General features: G+C 35.9%; 1 protein-coding gene across 1 annotated transcript in view; it reads right to left on the bottom strand.

Annotated features, from left to right (window-relative positions):
* Nucleotides 1–581: 581 nt before the first annotated feature.
* LOC137651796 (protocadherin beta-6-like) overlaps nucleotides 582–27868 on the bottom strand; it is a 75821-nt gene continuing 48534 nt past the window's right edge. Inside the window, exons 4-23 of the mRNA XM_068385013.1 lie at nucleotides 27355–27485; nucleotides 26541–26606; nucleotides 24828–24920; nucleotides 24587–24694; nucleotides 23903–24004; nucleotides 23059–23184; nucleotides 22844–22934; nucleotides 22303–22412; nucleotides 21391–21567; nucleotides 20742–20882; nucleotides 20161–20351; nucleotides 19709–19823; nucleotides 19423–19577; nucleotides 19087–19149; nucleotides 17083–17194; nucleotides 16665–16809; nucleotides 16199–16454; nucleotides 14279–14368; nucleotides 13926–14142; nucleotides 582–3032 (exon numbers count right to left, since the gene is read on the bottom strand). Of these exons, the coding sequence (XP_068241114.1) occupies nucleotides 2949–3032; nucleotides 13926–14142; nucleotides 14279–14368; nucleotides 16199–16454; nucleotides 16665–16809; nucleotides 17083–17194; nucleotides 19087–19149; nucleotides 19423–19577; nucleotides 19709–19823; nucleotides 20161–20351; nucleotides 20742–20882; nucleotides 21391–21567; nucleotides 22303–22412; nucleotides 22844–22934; nucleotides 23059–23184; nucleotides 23903–24004; nucleotides 24587–24694; nucleotides 24828–24920; nucleotides 26541–26606; nucleotides 27355–27485 (2573 nt within the window). The 3' untranslated portion in view covers nucleotides 582–2948. The remainder of the gene's footprint in view (nucleotides 3033–13925; nucleotides 14143–14278; nucleotides 14369–16198; nucleotides 16455–16664; nucleotides 16810–17082; nucleotides 17195–19086; nucleotides 19150–19422; nucleotides 19578–19708; nucleotides 19824–20160; nucleotides 20352–20741; nucleotides 20883–21390; nucleotides 21568–22302; nucleotides 22413–22843; nucleotides 22935–23058; nucleotides 23185–23902; nucleotides 24005–24586; nucleotides 24695–24827; nucleotides 24921–26540; nucleotides 26607–27354; nucleotides 27486–27868) is intronic.

Raw genomic sequence — 27868 nt, 5'->3', positions numbered from 1 at the left:
TAGGAAGCTTTTTAGTTCATGGTCATGTCTAAGAGACTTTCAGATCTTTAGGTTTAGTGATGGCTACCAGAGCAGATTGCTTTCATTAGTTGAAACTGCCAATCGCGTTTTACCTCCCGTGAAAAGAACCTTGGAACTATGCTAAACCTTTTTGCCCCCACCCATTGGACTTACCACAAGCTGACACAATTTCTAGTCTTGTGCCATTTGGATTTCTTTAGTGAGCTACTAATGAGTTGTTGATCATTAGGCTAAGGCCTTTTCTGCCAGGAAAGGAGTAAATGCTTGTAGACTTAGGAAAACAGCCCTTAACTTTAAAAGTTGATGTGCTGCCACAGTCAAGTTCTTTTTGCTCAATGATCTTTTATATGTGCCTTTGCCAACAGTGACTTGATGCCTCTGTGAAGACCAGTAATGTATCTCTTAGAAAGGAGGAACCAGCATAAACTTGTGTGGTTAATGTTACAGTTTTCAGATAAATCTCTTGATTATTCAAACTTAGTGTATCTTATATCAGCTATCCACGAGGGTAATCATAATCACTATATGTGCCAAAACATCTGGTCATAAATGAAACAAAATTATGAAGTAAATTTTATTACTAATATATCAATACCATTAAACCAATGGATTTTCAATGTTAATAAATTACATTGGAAGAAACTTTCATTCAAATTTGAAACTTATTTACAAAAATAGATTGCACAAAGCCAAGATTTGCTGTTTGTGTATTACAGTTAATATTTTCTAATAGAAAAACTTGAGATATACTGTATAACAGAAGAATTCTATCCTATTCAAATTTGGTCTCAGTTGTGGAAGCACCTGTCACTATTAGAAGTACTAATAATGGGAATTAATAGTGAAGCATTGTTCATACATAAATATTCAGCTGATGGATGTGTAACACTGGTTTATATGGCAGTCAAAAATCCCAAATATTTACTGCAATATCCCCATTGCTTCAAAAAAGTTATCCAAGTTTAACATTATTCTTTTGATTTGATACACAAGGCAAAGTTTGTTTCATAATCCAGTAAGATTTTATAAGGTTTTGAATACAAAGTCAGGTTTAATAATGATTGGCTCATCAACTTTGCTTACATCCTCTTTCAACAGAAAGGGATTCAGTAATCCTTTTTTTTTAGTAATTAAAAAATATTGTGCCCAAGAACTAGTGATATTATTGCTTTAACACGTCTTTTCAGGATAATAATTCTTGCTAACAGACATAACCACCAAAACAGACATGGCTTGGCAGTACACAAGTTAGTGAATAGTTAGTTCAGAATTGTGTATCATTAAGGGTAAAATCTTAATACCAGTTAAGAATCTATTTTTTCTTGAAGGGTATACAGCAGAGCTCCTTGATTTTCAATCACATGCTGTGCAAATGACAAATTTTTCTATGCATATTATTGTATTGACTACATGATATTTTAGTTTTCTGTTTTCAATGAAGCAAACTCCTGACCAATGGGTACAACAGATTAAATATTCCTGCCAACTTGCCATTTCCTTAGACATTTTGACGATGCCCTTCATAAATATCAGTGTGACAATTAACAAACATACATACATACATATTACAAACATTATAATAAGAGTAAAAATGTTTTAACAGCAAACGCATCTCTGACAAAAACATGTTTAAATGATAAACAGCTTTATGTACAAAAGGTTTTATGGACTAACATTACATTACTATCACATGTGAGTCTCAATATATGGTACCATATTTACATATGACAATGATAAAACATATCATTTAGTCTCATACATTAAATAACTAATTTTTTGAATTTACAAGTAAAAAATCCTAGATGTGTATTGAATATTGTAATTAAAATATTCATTGTGATACTTGACTGCTTTAAAAAATATTTTACAATTTTCAAATTACAGTATCTGTAACTCCTAAAGGAACTACAGAGATAAGCATCTGGAAATCATGATTTCCAATCTCCTTCGGAGGTCTAAAGTAATTCTCAGGACACTCTTGAGAAAAACAGGTACCATAAAAATTACTTAGAGACAAATTCCTTAACATTAATGTTGTGACATACTCAGTGTATGACCTAGGAATTAATCTACAGTATTGAATGAATCACAGATAAATCAGGAGTGCTACTGCTGATGCAGGGAGTAAAAATAACAATAGACATTGTAAATAAAAAAATTTCTTAATCTTTTATTTGGTATAATAAATCTTCACTATTCGATCTATTATTTTGTTAACTTTATTCAACCGTTAAGTTTGGAAATTGTAAACCTTAGGTTACATTTGGATATATAGTGTATTGTCCAAAGTTTGAGGTGTGATTAGAAACTTGGATGTTTAAGCAGAGAAACTTGACACATTGTTTTTCTATTATAGGATATAATTGTTTTTTACTGATCGAAACTATAAAAGTCTTTTTGGTATCCAAATTTAGTAGCTTTTATAGTGCCAGGATAATGTTATAGAATAACATAAAATTTTTATAGATCTCATTTACACTTCACACCAACAGAAGATATGAGGCTTCTGTGCATTAGTGGTTTATGTATCTAGCTGTCATTATTTTATAATTTTACTTTTATAATAGATTTCTGTGCCAATATATGGTGAATACTCTTAACTTCTCAGAATATTTAAAAGCTAGTTCTGTTAAATACCACAATAACAATACACTTTACTGATTAACAATATCTGAAGTCTTTATGGGTATACTGTACTTAGCACACTATTCTTCTAATCTCCCTGCAGCAAATATTTACTTTAAATTAACATAATGATATGTTAAAATATGTAATAAGTACATTAGATACAGTAACAACCTACAGGAAGACTCCAAAAATGACTTGCAGGTACAAAAGTACATTAGTTGAATTGTGATGTCGACTTTTGAATAAAGATGAAATAAGTTTGATAATGTAAAACACTGGTGATAAAAGTCAACTTATTATTAGAAGTAGACTGTAAGATTTGGAGTATCTGATCCAGATGATGGAGGCATTGGAGTAACACTGACTTCTGGATCTAACTCAGTCTGTAAAAAAAAATGAATATTTAATTGGAATAAAATTTCATGTTTAAGTAACTTTACAAATTTGGGTTTTGGATCAGTAAGAGATAAAAAATGAAAATTTATTTTCATATTAAAATTTAAACATTCACATCAAAGGCCAAGGAAAGTATGGTTTTATTCTTATTTAATATTATACTATAAAAATCCATTTGTAAACTGGCTTTAAGTCATTACGAATTTACACTTCGGAAGACATAAGCCTTATACATCAGCACTTAGTGTCTTTTAGTCAAGCATATTCCAAAATTATGAAAAAATGTACTTTATTTAAAAAGGAATTTTTACCAACAGGAATTATGTAAATTTCCATAATATATTGAATGGAAATCAAGCACAGTAAATTCAATTTGTGAAAATTTAATTAATTTCTAAAACTTTATATCTACACACACAGTAAAACAGTGTTTAAGATTATTAAAACTACCAAAACCCATCATTAGGAATGGGGCAGACTACCCCAATTTTGTGAGTCCCCTATCTCTATGTATTTCTTTACATAACGATTACAAATTAAGTTTATATTTTTAATTTTATTTTCACTTTACTTGAAGTTATTTTCAAATACAAGTTTTTGTGACGCCAGTTACAGATGTTATGATACAGAATGCTTAATATTTTACTTTGCTAATATTTCAATGGCCAGACAGTGATGTTATTTTAAGAAAATGCATGTAAAATGTATCCTTTTAGAGATCTGCTTAATATGTTTCTACCCTGTTTAATTACTATGCATTGTTAATTAATTGCCTCTGAGCAAAAGTAAGGACAGTTACTTATCTTGCTGTTTTTAGTATTGTGTAATTTTCATACTAGAAATAGAAAGAAAAGGCATCAATAAGGTACCACATACTTCACGGGGCTGTAGTCAGTGTATGTTGGCAGAATATCAAATAATTGGTCTTTCTAAAAAGATATTTTATGTAATTTCTCTTTATCCTGGATAAGCAATGATTACTAATTTGAATTCTTTGCAGCACTTGAAATGGGAGAGATCTGAAGAGGAATAGCACAAAGTCAGAAGAATACAGTAAAGTACTTTGTTTCCTATCTTCAGTTTTATGCAGCTCATTGCAACATAAGATCACTTTGCCTCAGTTCTGTGTAAGAAAGCCACTTTAAGATGAACTTGAATAGGCCGAGCAGGACTTTGTTTCCACTAAGGTAAGCGAGATAGGATTTATAGTTAGAATTATACTTTACATATATGATATGTACATTTTATGAATGTACTCCACACGGCTAATAATTAACTGGGGTACAAATGTGATTGGATGATATGTAGCATTATCATGCATTACCTGGTGAACCACGGTTAACAAGTAATAGACTATCTAGCAACATAATTATTTATCTGCTAAACTATGAGTACTAATGCTAGCACATAATCACATTATTTATGAGTTAACTTGACTTTAGGATCCCCCAACAAATAGGAGCCGTACTGTAATTCTAGGGAACTTGTACCTGTATACATTGCACATAATTACAATGGATATAGAAGAAATATTTCTGTTTCGCTATAAACTATAAAGCTACACTTGAGTAACAGGTGCCTATATGAACTGGGTGACAAGTGGATGAATGATGACTATAAAGTAGTGAGTACCTTCTCTTACTTCTCATTAGGCATAAAGATGGAAAGGTTTTCTTTGATGTAATGTTAACAAGGTATATCCATATGTTAGATGCAACATTATGTCTTTGCAATTCACAAATCTTATTTTTCTTTTTGCATTTGCTATACTACCAAGAATGTTGTTGTGTTGGGTGAGAATAATTTTGTATAATGGAGAGAGATATCTTGTAATTTTCTCTGGTGAGTATTGCATGTAGCCTCGAGTGAACATTTCCCAACTGTTATAAGCTACCTTGGCTACTTTTTATTCAAGTGTATGTGTTAGCTTTCACACACAATTTATTTAATTTTGGTGAAACATGTATAGCATTATGTATCACACTGGGGAAAACACACTGAATTAGTTTGTTTGTTGAAAGCTCTCTTTCTTTTTACTGGTCACATTAGGTTACATGGGTAGTGTTGTGACTTTCCAACCTCTTTTAACTTTTGGGAAAAATATATATGACATGACAAATGTTGAACTTTTATTAAGTTGATTTTTATTTACAGGTTCAGTTGTCACAGAAATTGAAAGACTGAAAATATTATTATTGCCTCTTCTAGATCTCCCTGACCAGTTTGGCTATTTACTTATTTTTAAATTTTTAAGGAACTAAATCTGTGGACCTCGAAAACACAAACCTACTTAGCAGCATTTGCCACCTACAAATCAAAATTTCTGGGACTGTTAGTCAAAATGAGCATACAGAGCATACAATGGAACTCTGTAAGAAAAATCCAAGGAGCGATTTTTAGCAATTTTTTAACGAGCTTTAAGCACAGTCAACAATAAAAGGCAGTGAAACAACCAATAATGGAGCATCAATACTCACATGTTATCAACAGCACTACATATAAAAAGGAAAACATTGAGCTCATGTAATGCAGAAATATATAAAAAGGAGAACATTAAGCCTGTGTAATCTAGAAATATACTCCTCCATTGTGGTTCTTGCTCTCAAGAAGACAATGTTCTTGACAAAATTTTTAAAATGTGTACTGAAACTGCTGGTACAAGCAACAGGAAGAAGCACGAGTGCTGCTGTAGGTACAGTATGTAGGTGAAAGAGCAACGAAAATGGAGAAATAAAATGAGAAAGATCACAATATGATGAAACTCCAGAGAAGAGGAAGAGCAAGAAGATTGCAGGAGAATTAAAAAAAAAAGAGCAAGAAGAAGATGATTGCACAAATATTGAAAGAAGAGTACAAGAAGTATGCAAGTAGATTGCAAGATGAGGATGCAAGCCTATTGCAAGAAAGCTACATGGAGATTAAAGAATGCAAAAGATTACTAGAAGAAGAAGAATGTGAGCAGAGCAAGATAAGGAGGACCGCACAAAAATGCAAGATCAAGATCTTTGAAAGATAAGGAAGATTCCAAGATTTACAAGATGATAAATTGGACAATCAGGACAATTGCAAGAAGCTTGCAATGAAGATTACAAGTATTTTCAGTATTTTGTAGACAATAGAAACATGACAAGATTTGAAAACTTAAGATAGCAAGGAGAATAAGATTGGTAACAGATTCTATGCTTTCAGTTTGAGAAAAAAAAAAAAAAAAAAAAACACAAGATGACCATTGCAACTAGATTGCAGCATTACTTTTGAGGAGCATTCAAAATGAGGAAGATTGTTTGCAATAACAATATTACAATACGAGGTAGCCTATTCCATTGTGATCAAACTTGCAGTTATGAATACAGTCATGAAACTTGCAACAATCAGATACAAGGTGAGTAAGCTTGCTTATAAGTGGCATGGAGAGGAAGCTTACAAAAACCCAATGGCAAGGCAAGGGAACTTGCATTGCCAAAATTGCAAGGCAATGACACCTGCAACATCAAGACTGCAAGGAGATGAAGGTTGCAACATTGAGACTGCAAGGGACAAAGCGTGGAAGTTAAAAGACTGTAAGGCGAAGAAGCTTACAACAGACATTGCGAGGTGGGGAAGCTAGATCGTAAAGAGAGAACGCTTGCCACAATGAGTTTGTATAACGGGGACCTTGAAACATGAGACTTCAAGGATGGAAAGCTTACAAGGTGATGAAGTGTGCAACACATTACAAGGTAAAATTATTGTGACAAGGATAAGAGGCAGGTTGCAACCAGGTTGAATTAATAGATTGCAGCAATGAAATTGCATGGTAAGGAAACTCACAACAAGATAGTAAACTTTCCATGAAATTGTATAGTAAAGTTTGTAATGAAAACAAGAATCTTGTAACAATGAGACAGAAAGGTGAGGAAGCTTGCAAAGGACCAGATTAGTAAAAAATAATGAACTATGAATGAGGTTGCCATAAGAATCAGAATGCTACATGGTTACAACAAGATGCAGATTGGAAACATTGCAGAAAGGGTAAACTGCAATAAGAGGAAGATTGCAATAGGGTTGCATCACAGGGCAGATTGCAGCTGGATTGCAACCTATGGAATTGAAAGTGTTGCAACAAGGTTGCATCAAAGCAGATTGCAACTGTGTTGCAGCTTAAAGCAGATTGTAACAGGGTAGCAAATAAAAGGCCAATTTCAACACAAAGCAGGTTGCAATTAGATGCCAGATTCCAATGGGGCTGCAGCTAGAGGCAAGATTACAACAGGATTTGCAATAAGAGGGAGATTGCAATGGGTGCTTGAAACAAAAGGCAGATTACAATGGGGGTTGCAACAAAAGCAAGATTGCAACAAGACTTGTAATGAGGCATATTGCAACAAGACAATATTGCAATTGACTTGCAACAAGGCAGATTGCAATGGCCCTTGCAATGAGCAGGATGATTGCACCGGGACTAGCAACTAGAGGCAGATCGAACCGGGACTAGCAATTAGAGGCAGATCGAACTGGGATTAGCAACGAGACACAGATTGCAATTGGCCTAGCAAATAGAGGTATATTACAATGGGACTTGCAAAGACTGATTGCAATGGGGCTTGCAATGAAAGGCACACTGCAACAGGACTTGAGATGGGATTTGCAACGGGACTCGCAAAAATACTCGGATTGCAACAACTCGAATTTCAATGAGACTTACAATGAGACCTGCAACCAGAGGCAGATAACGACAAAGACTTGCAACAGGCCTAGCATTGAGACAAATTGCAGAGACTTGGAATGAGAGGCATATTGCACTGGGACTTTATATTGCAACTGGCTTGCAATGGCACTTGCAACAAGCAGGATGATTGCACTGGGACTAGCAACGAGAGGCAGATTGCACCGGGACTAGCAACGAGAGGCAGATTGCACCGGGACTAGCAACGAGAGGCAGATTGCACCGGGACTTGCAACGAGAGGCAGATTGCACCGGGACTTGCAACGAGAGGCAGATTGCACCGGGACTTGCAACGAGAGGCAGATTGCAACGGGACTTGCAACAAGAGGCAGATTGCAACGGGACTTGCAACAAGAGGCAGATTGCAACGGGACTTGCAACAAGAGGCAGATTGCAACGGAACTTGCAATAAGAGGCAGATTGCAACGGAACTTGCAACAAGAGGCAGATTGCAACGGAACTTGCAACAAGAGGCAGATTTTAATGGGACTTGCAACGAGAGGCAGATTGCACCGGGACTTGCAACGAGAGGCAGATTGCACCGGGACTTGCAACGAGAGGCAGATTGCAACGGGACTTGCAACAAGAGGCAGATTGCAACGGGACTTGCAACAAGAGGCAGATTGCAACGGAACTTGCAACAAGAGGCAGATTGCACCGGGACTTGCAACGAGAGGCAGATTGCACCGGGACTTGCAACGAGAGGCAGATTGCAACGGGACTTGCAACAAGAGGCAGATTGCAACAGGACTTGCAACAAGAGGCAGATTGCAACGGGACTTGCAACAAGAGGCAGATTGCAACGGGACTTGCAACAAGAGGCAGATTGCAACGGAACTTGCAACAAGAGGCAGATTGCAACGGAACTTGCAACAAGAGGCAGATTGCAACGGAACTTGCAACAAGAGGCAGATTGCAACGGAACTTGCAACAAGAGGCAGATTGCAACGGAACTTGCAACAAGAGGCAGATTTTAATGGGACTTGCAACGAGAGGCAGATTACAGCGAGAGGCAGATTGCAATGGGACTTTTAATGGGACTTTCAATAAGAGGCAGATTGCAACGGAACTTGCCACAAACAACAGTTTGCAACGGGACTTGCCACAAACAACAGTTTGCAACGGGACTTGCCACAAACAACAGTTTGCAACGGGACTTGCCACAAAAGGCAGATTGCAACGGGACTTGCAACAAAAGGCAGATTGCAACGGGACTTGCAACAAAAGGCAGATTGCAACGGGACCTGCAACGAGAGGCAGATTGCAATGGGACTGCAACGAGGCAGATTGCAACTGGACCTGCAACGAGAGGCAGATTGCAACGGGACTTGCCACAAACAGCAGATTGCAACGGGACTTGCAACAAAAGGCAGATTGCAACGGGACTTGCAACGAAAGGCAGATTGCAACGGGACTTGCAACGAAAGGCAGACTGCAACGGGACTTGAAACGAAAGACAGACTGCAACGGGACTTGCAACGAGAGGCAGACTGCAACGGGACTTGCAACGAGAGGCAGACTGCAATGGGACTTGCAGATTGCAACGGGACCTGCAATGAGGCAGATTGCAACGGGACTTGCAACGAGAGGCAGATTGCAACGGGACCAGCAACGAGAGGCAGATTGCAACGGGACCAGCAACGAGAGGCAGATTGCAACGGGACCTGCAACGAGAGGCAGATTGCAACGGGACCAGCAACGAGAGGCAGATTGCAACGGGACCTGCAACGAGAGGCAGATTGCAACGGGACCAGCAACGAGAGGCAGATTGCAACGGGACCTGCAACGAGAGGCAGATTGCAACGGGACCTGCAACGAGAGGCAGATTGCAACGGGACCTGCAACGAGAGGCAGATTGCAAGGGGACCTGCAACGAGAGGCAGATTGCAAGGGGACCTGCAACGAGAGGCAGATTGCAACGGGACCTGCAACGAGAGGCAGATTGCAACGGGACCTGCAACGAGAGGCAGATTGCAAGGGGACCTGCAACGAGAGGCAGATTGCAACGGGACCTGCAACGAGAGGCAGATTGCAAGGGGACCTGCAACGAGAGGCAGATTGCAAGGGGACCTGCAACGAGAGGCAGATTGCAACGGGACCTGCAACGAGAGGCAGATTGCAACGGGACCTGCAACGAGAGGCAGATTGCAACGGGACCTGCAACGAGAGGCAGATTGCAACGGGACCTGCAACGAGAGGCAGATTGCAACGGGACCTGCAACGAGAGGCAGATTGCAACGGGACCTGCAACGAGAGGCAGATTGCAAGGGGACCTGCAACGAGAGGCAGATTGCAAGGGGACCTGCAACGAGAGGCAGATTGCAAGGGGACCTGCAACGAGAGGCAGATTGCAAGGGGACCTGCAACGAGAGGCAGATTGCAAGGGGACCTGCAACGAGAGGCAGATTGCAAGGGGACCTGCAACGAGAGGCAGATTGCAAGGGGACCTGCAACGAGAGGCAGATTGCAAGGGGACCTGCAACGAGAGGCAGATTGCAAGGGGACCTGCAACGAGAGGCAGATTGCAACGGGACCTGCAACGAGAGGCAGGTTGCAACGGGACCTGCAACGAGAGGCAGGTTGCAACGGGACCTGCAACGAGAGGCAGATTGCAACGGGACCTGCAACGAGAGGCAGGTTGCAACGGGACCTGCAACGAGAGGCAGATTGCAACGGGACCTGCAACGAGAGGCAGATTGCAACGGGACCTGCAACGAGAGGCAGATTGCAACGGGACCTGCAACGAGAGGCAGGTTGCAACGGGACTCGTAACGAGAGGCAGATTGCAACGGGACTTGCAAGGAGCGGCAGATTGCAACGGGACTTGCAACAAGCGGCAGATTGCAACGGGACTTGCAACGAGAGGCAGATTGCAACGGGACTTGCAACGAGAGGCAGATTGCAATGGGACTTGCAACGAGAGGCAGATTGCAATGGGACTTGCAACGAGAGGCAGATTGCAACGAGAACAGATTGCAAGGGGACTTACAACGAGAACAGATTGCAAGGGGACTTGCAACGAGAACAGATTGCAAGGGGACTTGCAACGAGAACAGATTGCAAGGGGACTTGCAACGAGAACAGATTGCAAGGGGACTTGCAACGAGAACAGATTGCAAGGGGACTTGCAACGAGAACAGATTGCAAGGGGACTTGCAACGAGAACAGATTGCAAGGGGACTTGCAACAAGAACAGATTGCAAGGGGACTTGCAACGGGACTTGCAGCGAGGCAGATTGCAACGGGACTTGCAGCGAGAGGCAGATTGCAACAGAACTTGCAACGCGAGGCAGAACACAATCTGCCTCTCGTCTGCAAGTCCCGTTTGCGATCTGCCTCACGTTGCAAGTCCCGTTGCGATCTGCCTGCATGTCCCGTTGTGATCAACCTCTCGTTGCATGTCCCGTTGCGATCTACCTCTCGTTGCACGTTCCGTTGCTATCTGCCTCGTTACAAGTCCCGTTGCGATCTACCTCTCGTTGCACGTTCCGTTGCTATCTGCCTCTCGTTACAAGTCCCGTTGCGATCTGCCTCTCGTTACAAGTCCCGTTGCGATCTGCCTCTCGTTACAAGTCCCGTTGCGATCTGCCTCACGTTGCAAGTCCCGTTGCAATCTGCCTCACGTTGCAAGTCCCGTTGCAATCTGCCTCACGTTGCAAGTCCCGTTGCAATCTGCCTCACGTTGCAAGTCCCGTTGCAATCTGCCTCACGTTGCAAGTCCCGTTGCAATCTGCCTCACGTTGCAAGTCCCATTGCAATCTGCCTATCGTTGCAAGTCCCGTTGCAATCTGCCTTGTTGCAAGTCCCGTTGCAATCTGCCTTGTTGCAAGTCCCGTTGCAATCTGCCTTGTTGCAAGTCCCGTTGCAATCTGCCTTGTTGCAAGTCCTGTTACAATCTGCCTCTTGTTGCAAGTCCTGTTACAATCTGCCTCTTGTTGCAAGTCCTGTTGCAATCTGCCTCATTGCAAGTCTTTGCAAGTCTCTGCCTCTCATTGCAAGTCCCATTGCAATCTGCCTCTCGTTGCAAGTCCCGTTGCAGTCTGCCTCTCGTTGCAAGTCCTGTTGCAATCTGCCTCTCGTTGCAAGTCCTGTTGCAATCTGCCTCTCGTTGCAAGTCCTGTTGCAATCTGCCTCTCGTTGCAAGTCCTGTTGCAATCTGCCTCATTGCAAGTCCCGTTGCATTCTATCTCTCGTTGCAAGTCTTGTTGCAATCTGCCTCGTTGCAAGTCCCGTTGCAATCTGCATCTCGTTGCAAGTCCCATTGCAATCTGCCTTGTTGCAAGTCCCGTTGAAGTCTGCTTGTTGCAAGTCCCGTTGCACTCTACCTCTCGTTGCAATCTGCCTCGTAAGTCCCGTTGCAATCTGCCTCGTACGTCCCGTTGCAATCTGCCTCATAAGTCCCGTTGCAATGTGTCTCTTGTTGCAAGTCCCGTTGCAATGTGCCTCTTGTTGCAAGTCCCGTTGCAGTGTGCCTCTTGTTGCAAGTCCCATTGCAATGTGCCTCTTGTTGCAAATCCCGTTGCAATCTGTCTCATTGAAAGTCCCGTTGCAATCTGTCTCGTTGAAAGTCCCATTGCAATCTGTCTCGTTGAAAGTCCCATTGCAATCTGTCTTTTGTTGTAAGTCCCATTGTAATCTGCCTCTTGTTGCAGGTCCCATTGCAATCTGTCATTGCAGATCCCGTTGCAATCTGCTTCATTTTGCAGGTCCCGTGTCCCGTTGCAATCTGCTTCATGTTGCAGGTCCTGTGTCCAGTTGCAATCTGCCTCTAGTTGCAAGTCCCATTACAATCTGCCTCTAGTTTCAAGTCCCATTACAATCTGTCTCTAGTTGCAAGTCCCGTTGCAATATGAGTCTCTAAGTCTAGTTGTAAGTCCCACTGCAATCTCTTGTTGAAAGTCCCGTTACAATCTGCCTTTCGTTGTAAGTCCCATTGTAATCTGCCTCATTGCAGGTTCCGTTGCAATCTACCTCTCGTTGCAAGTCCCATTGCAATCTGCCTCTCATTGCAAGTCCTATTGTAATGTGCCTTTTGTTGCAAGTCCTGTGGTAATCTGCCTCATTGAAAGTTCCTTCATAATCTGTCCCGTTGAAAGTTCCTTCACAATCTGTCCCGTTACAAGTCCCATTGCAACCTGTCTTGTTGAAAGTCCTGTTGCAATCTGCCTTTCATTATAAGTTCCATTGTAATCTGCCTCTCGTGACAAGTCCCGTTGCAATTTGTCTCTTGTTGCAAGTCATCATGCTGCAGATTGCTCAATTGCAATCATTGCAATTTTTTCTGGTTATATTCGTGTTCGAAAGATAGTTATTGTAAACTTTTAAAATGTGCCCGTTGCAAGACCCATTGCAATATGCCACTTTTTACCATCTGCCTCCCGCCAGAGTTTTGTTGTATTCTGCCTCGTGCTATAATTTGGCTTGTTGCATCATGCTGCAGAGATTGCTTAATTGAAACTTGCAATTTGCCTCTTTCTGTATCCATGCTCAAAGATACTTATTGCAAACTTAAATATGCGTCTTTGTTGCAGATGGGTTTAATTCTTCTTGTTGTATACTGCCTGAAATGCTTTTTGCCTCTTGTTGCTGCAGTCTCATTGCAACCTGCCTCTTCCCTTGTAACATGCATAGTTAATTTTTTTCCTGCAAAACCATGCTAATTACTGGAAAAATTCTCATACTTGTTGTTCTTAGAGATAAATCCCTCACTTATGTCTACACTAAATATAAAATTTCAATAATGTTTGGAGAATTACTGGTTAGATACATTAGATCCTCCAGCCTTTCTTGTTTAGGTTGTCTAAGAAGGGAGAGGACCTTGCTTAGTGATTTAAGAAGGGGCGTCATTGACATGTTTTTGTTCTTGAACTTGTTATAATGAGGGTAGGGTCTTTTTCTGCTCAATGAGGCTGTTAATGATAATTGTGACAATTTTTTGGGTACAAAATAAAATGTTATTTATAAAAATAAGTTTTGTTTACCTTTTACTACCAATTGAAGTGATACATTTTCTTAACTTGTTGCAACTTTCTACAACTGTATTTAATAATTTTGTCTAAAAAATAAACGATATTTATGTAAATAACCTACTCGTATAGTGATTTAAGATATAAACTATAGTTTATAAGATTCAAATTTCTGTTAAAATATTTTAAATGTTTTATATAAAACTCACCTTGTTACTCAATTCATCTTCCCACGAGAGTTTTTTAACTCTCTTTGGTATTGATCCATGTGGCCAGGCTACTTTGCTGGAGTGATTAGACCCAGATGAACCTGGGTGGCTTTCAGGAGTGGCATCAAAGTATGGAGTGTTTGGAGGTGTAGGAGCAGGCCCAACTTTATTCGCAGGGAGACCTCCAACAGCCCTTGCAGAACCAGCAGGCGATACACTGTCAAATACAGAACTTTAGAAAATTTGCCCAAGTTAAAGATGACTACAATGTCAGAGGCCATGTAAATAAATGTATCATTTTATAACCAATTTATAATATTGTTTTTTTGTGAACTGTAGAGGCAGAATTTAACCTTTTAGATTTAGCACTCCCACTTCCTGGTGATACAGAACTACGATTACTTCCTCTAAGTCCACCTTTTATTAAGGTCCCTGTAATTGACCTGCAAAGGATGAATAAATTTAAGTCTGGCTTTGAAAAAACTTTTTTTTTTATGTGGGATGTTTTTTCTTTTATTTTATCACAAACAAATCATAATTGACGGCCCCAATAAGGAAGTGTAAAGAAATTGCAATAGCCTGCTCTAATAAGGAAGTGGGTAAAATATAAAAATTCATACAAAAAATTTTAGTTTTTAGATAAAATATTTTCATAATTCAAGTTAATAATTTGCTGTAATAAGTAATGTAATTCTCACAAATATGTGTAAGAATAATAAGTTAAAAGTTTTACCTATTTAAAATATAAAAAGATTTTGACCAATAATGTCTTACTTGTAAGACAAATTGGAGAATAGCTCTGAAATTTGCGTAAATAACATAATTTTACAAAATTTCACTGTTAAAGCTAAAAGGGACCTTAAATGACCATACAAATACCACTTATTGTAAAGTGAATTGCATGAAACATAATTTAATATTTATTTTGATCCCTAATGGGACAGCCAACATATTTCAGATATCTAGTAGTCTGATCAACACAAGAACAGCAAAAGAAGAGGGGTAAAAACAAAGGCCATAACCAGGAGGAAGTGATAAGCCTGCTTCGTGAATGGTGTTAGAATATTAGAATTGGGGAAAATAAAAGCAGGTAAGAAGTGTAAAAATATCAGTCAGGAAAATAAAAGCAGATGATAAGTGTTAAAATATTAGAATCAGGAAAATAGAAGCAGATAAGTATTAAAATATAAGAATCGGGGAAAATAAAAGCAGATATTTAGTGTTGACTATTGGAATTAGGGAAAATAAAAGCATATAACAAGTGTTAAAATATTAGAATCAAGGAAAATAAAAGTAGATAAGTGTAAAAATATTAGAATCAGGAAAATTAAAGCAGATAAGAAGTGTTAAAATATCAGTAGTAGGGAGAATAAAAGCAGATAAGTGTTGACTATTAGAATTAGGGAATATAAAAGCAGATGAGAAGTGTTAAAATATTAGAATTAGGGAAAATAAAAGCAAATAAGAAGTGTTGACTATTAGAATTAGGGAAAATAAAAGCAGATAAGAAGTGTTAAATTATTAGAATCAGTGAAAATAAAAGCAGATAAGAAGTGTTGACTATTAGAATTAGGGAAAATAAAAGCAGATGAGAAGAGTTATATTAGAATAGGGAAAATAAAAGCAGATAAGAAGTGTTAAAATAATAGAATCAATTAAAATAAAATCAGATACGAAATCCCAATGTTTAAGAAAAGGAAAAAAAAAAAATTAATTGGAAGTCTTGTGCTGAGCTGCTTGGAACATGTTACAAATGGAATGTGTTACAAAGCAAGAGGCTTTTTATATCAGTTCAATATAGATATGTAAGGAAGTGCAATATAACCAGAGATAATAGAAAGACCACATTGTATTAGTGAGAAAGCACCTAGTTTTAAACTCTCTTTGATTTTAATTCTGTAGAGAAGAGGGTAAAGCAAATAATGCCTTTGAATACTGTAGAGAAGAGGTTGCAGCAAATAAACCCAAAATATGAGTCCATCATAAACCAATTTATATGTATGGTTAATATGAAAAATGAAATGGTAAAAGGATTTTTAGACAAAAATTAAAATTTAACGGCTCTTATTGTGAATTCAAGTGAACTGTATTAAAATAATCCTATCAAATCTCGCTATTACTTTACTTTTATCAAGTACACTTCAAAATCTATCAGATAAAATAGGTTTGCAAGTTATATAAGCACAATTTAACATTTTTGCAGATAAAATTTCTATATGCAACCATTATAACATGAAAGTTAAGTAAAAGAAAAAAAACCTATGTGTGCATACTTTGATGAATGCGCAGGAGGCTCTGGCGTTCCACTGAGGGAAGCAGTGGATGCTGTAGTTGAGTATGATCTCACAGTTCCATTCAGAGATGAACCATCCCCATAACCACCGGGAACAGTTCCATTATTGCAAGTCTCTGATGGCGTCGGAGGAATGTTCCCAGATGATACAGGAAATGATCCATTGGCAAGAGGGTTTTTCAAATACCTGCGACTCCCTCGTGCCGATCCGTCTGTGATGTTGGAACGTACTGAAACTATATATAAGCTTATATAGAGGTGGTAATGGTATTTCTACTAAATTTACAGTTAAGGAAGTTATTGCAGTACAGTACTGTACGCAAGAATAAAAAGAATGAATAATTTTGCACTTCCTTGTACAGTACACAAGAATAAAAAGAATGAATAATTTTGTACTTGCTTTTACAGTACATACGAATAAAAAGAATGAATAATTTTGTACTTACTTGTGCTGGCCCTGATACTGCCATTGTAATTATTGTTTGTGGTTTGATTATTGTTATTCTCTGGCGATGGGTGTTCAATATCAGTGAGACCATCCTGTGGCAAAGGACTTCCTATGGGAGTCATCTGTCTGCCATTACTCTGCATCTGTTAAGGAAGTCATTTTAAAATATACAAAATAATATTTGGACAGCATAATAATAATGGCTTTAGATATGCAATCTGATTATATCCAGCAAATCTTAGAAACACAAAATTAAGTGTTTAAAAGAAAGCAAAGAGTTAAAACTTGACTGATATATCAAATACAGATGCTGTAGTGTCACCTTTTCTATATTAATCAAAAGCTTTTTTCAGAAATTAAAACAGCTATCGCATTCAAACATTACTGGAGTATAGATGACAAAAATAAACACTTGCCTGATGATTCAGAGGTGACAGTGGATCTAGCTTGGTGTGTGGAATGTTGTTCGATACAATCTGGCTCATTTTTGTTGGTAGAGCTGCATCACTGTCATCTCTGTACTTCTTACTGTTCATTAAAAGTAGAAGTAATAAATCTAAATTAACTTCACTTATTATAAAATCAAGAGAAAATGTCTTGCTTGAAAAATAAAGTTTTTGTGATGGGAGATTACTTAACTTCATTTGCAAGTTTGTATATTGAAAATTATTGGCCTTAGGAAAAGAAAAATTAAAAGCATGAATGAATGCATTCACTTATGCATTTTTCTTACTGTATTACATACTGTAAAAAAAATATATTCATATCATTAAGACCTTTCCTTTGGACAAAAATATGACTTGGGCTAATAGCTCTTGAAAAGAATAAAAAGGGCTAAAAATCTCTTGCTAAATTTTCCAATCTATTTCCAAGAATATGTTTTATATAAATAGATTTATGAAATATAGTTAATATAAAAATCAGACTTTTGAATAGCATTAATGTAATATAACTATGTTCAAGTCAATAGAATATATAAACAGAAACTACAATTGAGAAAATGTCTGGAATACAGTACAATACAATACTGTAGTGAGAGAGACAAACACCATAGAAATACAAAACCTTAAACCATATTTTTTCCGATTAAGAATACAATAAATAATCATGATGATAAAGCTAAAGTTGAGAAATGAAGTCCGTAGACCCTACTTTTGTCATATGTCAAATAAGTGTACGTACTGTATTTTGATGTCAAAGACCTACAGTACTTAAAAAAAGGGCAGAGCTGAGATTGAATAGGAAAATTTTTTTTCCTACTTGACCAACAATAAAATCACACAAAGAATTATTCTATTTCAACACCTTCACAACATCAAAATAGCTAAACACTGCTAATTAGATACTCATAAAAATAGCTTAGTGAAAGGACTATGCATTGATCACATCATTACAATATCAATGCATTATCACTTCATGTCCTGATTTATGAATAAGTGTTACCCTATAGTTCTTAGGAAACTAATAAAACTTATGTGGAACCATGAATTACAGGTATAAAAGTAAAAGTTTCTTTATACGGATACTCTTAAAATTCAGAAATTCAAACTAAGTAAATTCTTTAATGTTGAGTAGGTTGAAAGAAGTCTCATTTTATAGTTTATGTAGGACTGATCTATTTCAACATTTTTACTGATCTCAAAATATCACATTTACTATTCATTACATATACAGTATAGTTAATTTGTAATTCCCTTATTTCCTCTCCTTACTGTGTTACTTAACCTATTGGAGCCCTTGAGATTGTAGCATTCTGCTTTTCCAACCAGGGTTGTAAACTTGGCTAATAATAATAACGATAATAAAGGACATTGATATTAATCATTACACGTTCAGATTAACAAGCTGCGAACAAGAGAAAATTTTAGCGGATTTTGAAATTTAATAAATATTTTACCTAAAATATATTCATTATCTATCTCTCACTCTAAAATACTCATTTAAATAGTAACAGCCTTATTTACTCATACTACTGTAATCATTTATGTTCAATGCACCATTCCACTGTTGTAGGTCAAAATGATAATACAATACTGTACCTGTATAGTCACTACATAATTAAGAGTTTAACTTCATGTATGATTATCATATTTGCATATTCATCATAAATAAGAGACAAAAAAGTATGTATAGTGGACAGAAAATTCCAAGAACAAAAATTTATTGAATTAACTTAAATTTTATTTTTTGATAGTAATGGAAGTTCAACATACATTTTGACTTGACTTTTCCACCTCTCTTCTACATGAAAGTAAGAACACTGGAAAGAAGTTTGCTTAACTTATCAAATCAACCCATACGACAGGAAAGCAAAGTCTGTGGTAAAAAGTACTACATAGCCAAAGATAAGATATCGATGCCTTAGTGCATCACCAGTGTAGACCAGATAACCCCAAAAAAGACTTTAGCAACCCACTTACACAGATCCTACATTCCTCATTTTGGTTGGCAGAGCTGCATTTTGATCATCTGTGGTTTTTTTGCTGCAAGAGGCCAGTTTTGCATTGAAGACTTTATAACCCGCATAATTTATATTATATCTAGTTATCTGCAATAATTTTCTTCCCTAGTGCCTGCACTGCCTAGTGTGTTATGAACTGAAAACTAACAACCTAAACAATTTACACCAAGCCACTGATTTAAATTATACTTTATATTCCCTACAAGCCTATCTCACTACCAATATACCACGTACTGTAAGCATATTACAATTGAATGCAGTTATTTCAATAACCAGAAACCTGTTCTGTACTCACTTTTTGTGAATGTATATGGCAAGGCAAATGATCACAAGAATGAAAATTCCAAGGAGAGCTCCAAATATGACCATGAGGAGAAAACTGGAACCAGCTCCGAGGGGCGATGAGCGAACGAGGCCATCCGGGAAAGTGACTGTGACTGGTGCAGATGCCTGTTGAACAAATTACAGTACATAATTACATTAGACTCGTACAGAAACCCTGCACTTGGGACACTAATACTATACCCTACTTTTGAAATATGCAAAGATGTAGTGGCTCAAAAAAGCTAGAAAAGACTTACAGTTCTCGGTGGGATCCCCGAATCTTTGGCAAAGACAACGATGTGTGCTTCCGTTGAATTGAGAGACGTTAGGTCTCTGATTCTAAGCTCGCCATCGCTGCCAATTGTGAACATCCTGAAAAGCATAAATATAAACATTATTTTAGATAAAAAAAAAAAAAATTAAATTTAATTTTTCCATCTTGTAATCCCACATAATCATTATGTGTTGCACTAAAACTATGTCTTTAGGTTTTACTCAAGCTTAATTTTGCATCATTAATCCCATTCTCTCAATATGTCTGTTACTCCATAAGAATGACTAACTAGTTTAATTTTCATTGTATTAAACAACAAATCATACTTAGATAACTAAGCCTTTTCATGGGTACAACTATTTCAGAAATTTTATAAAAAGAAGTTTACTTGAATATTAAAACACTCAAAATTTATTTATGATTGGTAAACCTTACTTTGCATCCTGCCCCATGACAGTGAGAGTGATCTGATCTCCCCTGTCACCATCGGCTACTTCTACGTTACCAACACCATCGCCTGGTCTGAGCGTAGTAGAGGTCACGAAGAATTCGTACTGGGGGTATCGAAAACGAGGATCCCAGTCATTCACATTGAGCACCTGGACCTTCAGTGTGGCAGTGTCATTCTGGGAAGGGTATTATAAATGATTAAAAATGTCACTTTAATGTCACTTATTAGCACAGAACTTGAGTATACTAATGGCAAAAATGCATAGTTTTCTGTGTGTGTTAGTATTTAAGCAACTTTCTAATCAAGATTTACCTGTAAATAAACAATAGATGATAAAATATATCGATGAAAATGTTCTACTTTCTATAAACAACACAACAATACAACAATGAATTGTACTAAAATACTTTGCTCCCCATTCTAAACAAAATATACAGTACCTCATTACCTTTCTATCCCACATTACTTCAAAACTAATATCCCTTACCATAAACAAAATACTTTTCATTCCCTTTCATCTTTGTAATTCTAAAGAACATGCTGAAGATTACAATGCAGTACTTACAAATACTCCATCTGTCACATAGATTTCGAGGTTATATTCCTGCTGTTCTTCAAAGTCTAATTCGTAGTCCAAGAGAATCTGGCCTGAATTCGAAATACGGAACACTCCGTCTCCGTTCTTTTCCAAGCTAAATCGAATATCCTGAGGGAAAATTTCAGCTTTAATAATTCAATACAGAAATGCTACCATAAACCTAGATAGATGATTTATATTACCCCTTAGGGGTAATACCTTCAGTGCTATTCATGCAGAGCCCTGTAGGCCTTAGACCTACAGTAATAAAGGGCCTTTGTATTGTTCCTCCAGCCAATAAATATGCCCAACTTTCTAGCCCTCATTTTGTTTTAAATCCTTCTATCTTGCTGTCCTATCTTGACTTATAGTACATAGGGCAGCAGACCCATTGCTTAGTCATATGGCCTAAGTTCCATATATCAGTCCATTTTACTTTTACTAAAAAGGAAATATTCCTCTTGACGTTTTCATACTTGGATCAATGTATTTCCAGTTTCATAATCTAATTAATAATCACTTATGTAAGAATACCTTTACTAAAATTACTGTAATAACATATATTTCAGATATTTCTAAAAAATAAATTCCCATGAATGTTAAAGAGTAAACTGACAAAATTTTACAATTTTCGTACCTTTTCTACATTTTTGTTTATTATGGTTGGAGCAATCAGAGAGTGGCGTGGCAGATTTTCCAACACAGTTGCTACGTAATCCCTCTGAACAAACTGCAGCTGCGTTGAATGATATCCTCTCCTCGAGAGAGTCACAGTTGTCAATGCATATCTATCAGGATTGTCCACCTGAGTTGCCTGAAGGAAGAAATTTCATTTGAAAAATTAGTAAGGTAAGATAATGTCCAAGAATGATTATTATTATCATCACCATCATCGTTATTATTATTATTATTATTATTATTATTATTATTATTATTATTATTATTATTATTAGCTAAGCTACAAGGGTAGTTGGAAAAGGCTACAAGGCCAAGGGTCCACAGGGAAAAATAGCCCAGTGAGGAAATTAATTTAATTAAAGTGACAAATAGATATTTACAAGGCTAGTTGGAAAAGGCTACAAGGCCAAGGGTCTACAGGGAAAAATAGCCCATTGAGGAAATGAATTTAAGTAAAGTGACAAATAGATAAAATTTACTGAATATTGAATTTTCAAACTTGATAATGTAAAGAATGGAAATATGTCTTAATCGATTCATATTCATATATATATATATATATATATATATATATATATATATATATATATATATATATATATATATATATATATATATATATATATATATATATATATATATGCCATAATTGATTTGTGCATTTAAAATATATCAAAGTTTTAAACTTGATAATGTAAAGAATAGAAATATGCCTTAATTGATTCATGCCTTTTCATATATATATATATATATATATATATATATATATATATATATATATATATATATATATATATATATATATATATAATACTATTAGTTAACTACAAATACAATAATGATTTTATAAAACCAGAAGGCAATGCCATACCCTAACGACAAGCGTGGTGGGCTGCGTTAACTTGTCATCTGGAAGGTCTTTGGTTATTGTGACCTCCCCAGTTTTGGGGTCTATTTGAAACCATGATGCTTCCTCCTCGTCTGTATGGAATGAACAATCGTTAATGAATGCACAGTTACAATAGCAATGCTATTTTAATAAATAGTAAAAGAATATTTATTATGGAGAAAAGTTTTTTTGTTCAATTATGCAGTTACAACAGCAATAAAATTTCAATAAATAAAACAAAGATTATGGAGAAAAGTTTTTTTGTTCAATTACAGAGTTCAAAAACATAGATACTATACAAATGTTACTAAAAAGGTCTACATTATATACATACATACATACATACACACACACACACACACACACACACACACACACACACACACACATATATATATATATATATATATATATATATATATATATATATATATATATATATATATATATATATATATACTGTATATATGCGTGTATATGTATGTGTACGTATCTATGTGTATGTATGTATATGTACACTCACCTCTGCTAAATGAGTATACCACAGGAGCTTTAATTCCCTCATCTCGATCAACGGCTCGAACAGTTTCGGGTTGTACTTCCACTTTCGTCCCCTGTTGAATTACACAACAAAAATACAGAATTATCAAAAATAATTTATCAACCAAATGAAAACAAGATTCGTATTTACGTAGGATTATATTTATTATCTTGAAATCTTTCGCAGATTAGGCCTACCTTTCGAGGGTCTTCCGGAAGCACGGCCATGTAATGGTCTCTGGCGAAGGCTGGGTTCTGATCGTCAGCATCCTGAACCTGAACAGTCAGGACCGTACTGCTACTCTGGGACACAGCGCCTTGGTCCTGTTCGTGCAAATATTAGTTTTTTAATTCAGCTATTATATAGGCTATTTGTTCATGTAAATACTATTTTTTTAATTTAGCTAAATTATAGGCTATTTGGTAATACTTGACTAAGAAGTGGTAATTAATAAAATGTCCCGATAAAAAATCACACACATATATATATATATATATATATATATATATATATATATATATATATATATATATATATATATATATATATATATAGATAGATAGATAGATAGATAGATAGATAGATAGATATTCAAATTGATTCGGTACTGCTTAACATAACTAAGAAGTGAAAATACATAAAATCTCGTTTTTTTTTTTTTAAACATCTTCACGATATAGTGTTTATTAATTTGTAATTAGGAAATAATCATACATAATTCCTTTTGTAATTAGGAAATAATTATAGGCCTACGTATTTTATCCTTTAATTCAGCTATACTGTAGTTGATTATAGCATCAGTTTTTTTAAACTTTACGATAAAGTATTCATCAATTTGTAATTAGGAAATTATTATAAATATTTTTCCCTTCGGTAATTAATAAATAATCATAGGCATACGTATTTTATCCTTTAATTCAGCTATACTGTAACCGATAAAATCATCAGTATTGTAAACTTCACGATATAGTATTCATTAATTTGTAATCAGAAAATAATTATACATACTTCTTCTGTTACAGAGTACACTGCAGTACATACCTGAGCAAGGATGGTAAGATTGAAAATGGGATTTCGTTCGTAATCCAGAGGCTTCTTGAGAACCAAAGAACCGCGCAGAGGAGATTCAAAGGCAAAAGTATCCTGGAAATAAATACAAATTATAATTTCATCAAAAACATTAACAGACCTGAAATCATCCTAAATTGACCACGACCTATCGAGGCTAATTCTGAATCTAAAATATTTCTGGAGGTTAATTAGTCGTCATCAATGCATTGTATAGAGAAAGTACAAAAGCAGTTCTAGTAATAATGAAAAGTTATTAGTTTCAAAAGTGCATTCGACAAATAGGATAAACTTGTGCTATTTAAGATTTCCAAAATATTTTCATAATAAAATAAATATTTGAACATATAAGTTATAACCAGCGGGTAAGTTTTATGTTTAAAATCTATAATTACACAATTAAAAAGGTATACTCAATGCATAGAGAAAATAAATAGTTCTAGTAACACTAACAGGTACTAAGTTTACAGCTTAAAAACTAAGTATATAATAGGAAAAATTAAGAGCTTATTGATATAGTATAAAATTTACCAAATTTATAGCCAATTACTAGTTTACAGCTTAAAAACTAAGTACTGTATATAATAAGAAAATAAGAGCTTATTGATATAGTATAAAATTGACCAAATTTATAGCCAATTACTAAAGCATACTCACGGAATGTGGTCCGGGAACTATGGAATACTGAACAGTAGAAAACGGCCCTGGTTGATCATTATCGATAGCCTGAATGTCTCCTAATATCACGGTCCCAACCACAGTTACCTGGCGGGTAATCAAAACCTTTTTTTACAATCTTTTGATACAAGAAAGGTTATTTTAGTACTACAAGAGGGTATAATTATGCAAATTACAGGCGTTTTCATCTGAGAGATAATTGGTAATAACGAAACAGTACCTCCGAGACGTTGACGTAGTAAGGAGCGTTGACGAAAACCGGGGCATTGTCGTTGTCGTCAGTTACCCGGATGTTGACTGGAATTGTAAAGCTCTGCGAAAGAAATCTCTCATTACATCATTACTTTATTACATCAAATTTAAAGGACATGTATAATAAAAACTATAATACCAAAACAGATAAAACTTAATTTACATCGTGCGTCTTTGCAATATCATTTTTAAGACCCATTTTACTTCAGTTACCCTTCTATTCCTTCCATTTTGCCGTTTAAATAATTCTAAATTAATATTTTACTCCAGAGTGCAACTGAAGAGTTTTTCTTTAGTTGCACCTCAGTGATGAAGGACCTCCCAGACTCCAGCGCCAAGCCTTAAGAGCCAAATTCCATATATCTATCTATAAAAAATGTATGGTGTCTTTGGAAAGAAACCCACGTAACCCTATAGAAAAAACGGTGTTAAAATTGAAAATCTGGCATGTTAATATTGATGTTATTAACATAACATACCGCGGTGCAGATGTTAATGTTAACATAATACGGTTAATTTACCAAATCCAAGAATTCCAAATGATACAAAAAATCAGAATGATAAATTACAAAATAAAGGAAAACGGAAGAAAGGTAAGGTTTACATTTTCTATAAAACACTACAAACACCTTAAGTGGGTCTCCCTGAAAATTAGCATCATTGCGTGTAAAAACACCAACATAAAAAAAAGAAAAGTAGCTCAAACCCGCCTTGCCTATCACCTCTTCTTTCGTGTCGTCCCGATCCGATAATGACATTAATGATGCTTATTGAGCAATAATGCTCTATTTACTGCCTGTGACATACACACCCCCCTGGGACCCTTTTACTATCGAGAACCCGCTCCTTGCGTGGTTTACATACTTGGAAGAGATGTGGGGGGGGGGGGGGAGAGAGATGTGGGGGGGAGAGATGTGGGGGGAGGAGGGGGGACTCCATACACTGATAAGTCAAGACACACGTTAAAGGTCAATGACATTACTGTTATAAAGTATAAGATAGTTATGCAAAGTATAGAAAGTATTTAATTCATGCAAAGTATAGAGAGTATTTAATTCATAACTTGGAAAAGTGTAATGAGGTCTATGTCTGACATTTCGACTAAGTAAAAAATTGGGACCTACGTCTTTCATTACAACTAAGTCGCTTATATAAAGGAAATAAAATATACTGTTTAAACTAAACCAAGGAAATGATAGAACTGAGCTGCATTTTTCTAATAATAACAGATACATCTATCAAACGAGTAGAACCGCACGAAACAAAATAAAATCTTTAAAAAATATGTTCATCAGGATGGAAAATCGTTCAGCGAGGAATTTAAAAATATAGATTAAAACATTTTGATACAGCTTTACGACACCAAACAAGCAAATATTTTGATAAAATAAAAAAATTTCAAAACAAATAACAAATTAATCCCCACCAGACTATTTTCTTATCGCAGATTGTTACTTGCAAATTCATATCTAAGCAGTGCAATAAGAGTATAACAGTTTGCTAAGCACCAACAAATGTTTCCCCTAAAGAAAGGAAAGATGAATATAGTCCGCGTTAAATTTCTTGGCGAAATAAGCCCCACCCCCTGATGACGTCACAGCCAATCACGTTGTCCCCCACGTTAGCAGCGATCACAGTACTTTCTCTACACCAGAAATAACAAAATGTGATTTATACTGACCGGGTCGGTGGTTCCTCTTCTATCACAGATGACGTTGACAATGACGTGAGATTCTCCATCTTTGCCCTGTCGAAAATAAAAGAGGATGATGCAAGGGTTGTGAAAGAAGCCAGGTATCAATCCAAGAATGTGATACAAAAATCGTGGCTCTTCAAACTTCAGTGGTTTCGTAACAGCAAGATAATATTTTACATGAGAAAGATAAAGAACTATCAATGTGAATATTAGGAGTCATTTATATAAATAAAAAATATTAATATTGTATTAATTTGTACACATTATGTATTTACACATACACATGTATATGTATGTATGTATGTATGTATATATATATATATATATATATATATATATATATATATATATATATATATATATATATGTGTGTGTGTGTGTGTGTGTGTGTGTGTGTGTGTGTGTGTGTGTGTGTGTGTGTGCTCTAATATAATTATCTTCAGTTTTTCAATAAAATTATTTTTCATTCAGTATGACCAAATGCGATTTAATCTTATATATCAATTTTTTCTTATCAAATTATTGACAAGTGATACAACAAGTAAATAAAATCAACTAACAATCTTTTCAATGATAACATATCTATAGTCAATTCTTTTTAGCGAGGCAGATTTGCACTGACTCGCAGGGGTGCCCTTTTTGCTCGGAAAAGTTTAATGATCGCTGATTGGGTTAGACTTATCTTGTCCAACCAATCAGCGATCAGGAAAATTTTGAGCTAAAAGGGTACCCCTGCGAGTCGTTGCAAATCTGCCTCACTAGAAAGAATTGACTATAGCAATGAGATGGATCGACTCACTTCCTTATCTAACTTCTTAGTAAGCGTGAGGTTTTTGGAGTGGTCCGAGATCTGGACGGGAGAATTGCGCTCTTTCAATCTAAGATAAATATCTCCATCTTTACTGGCGTCGCCTTCGAGTCTCAACGTTCCTGAAAAAAAAATTAAAAATATCTATATAAATATCTATATAAATAAATAAAGTTAGAACTTATAAATATTAGTTCATGAAAATAGAATGAGAATTTATAAATATTACTCCATGAAAATAGAATGAGAATTTATAAATATTACTTCATGAAAATATAGTGAGAATTTATAAATATTACTTCATGAAAATATAGTGAGAATTTATAAATATTACTTCATGAAAATATAGTGAGAATTTATAAATATTACTTCATGAAAATATAGTGAGAATTTATAAATATTACTTCATGAAAATATAGTGAGAATTTATAAATATTACTTCATGAAAATATAGTAAGAATTTATAAATATTACTTCATGAAAAGAGAGAATTTATAAATATTAC

This window comes from Palaemon carinicauda, chromosome 13 (genome assembly GCF_036898095.1).
Source record: "Palaemon carinicauda isolate YSFRI2023 chromosome 13, ASM3689809v2, whole genome shotgun sequence".
NCBI classification, from domain to species: domain Eukaryota; kingdom Metazoa; phylum Arthropoda; class Malacostraca; order Decapoda; family Palaemonidae; genus Palaemon; species Palaemon carinicauda.
This window is presented reverse-complemented; position numbering and strand designations above follow the sequence as displayed.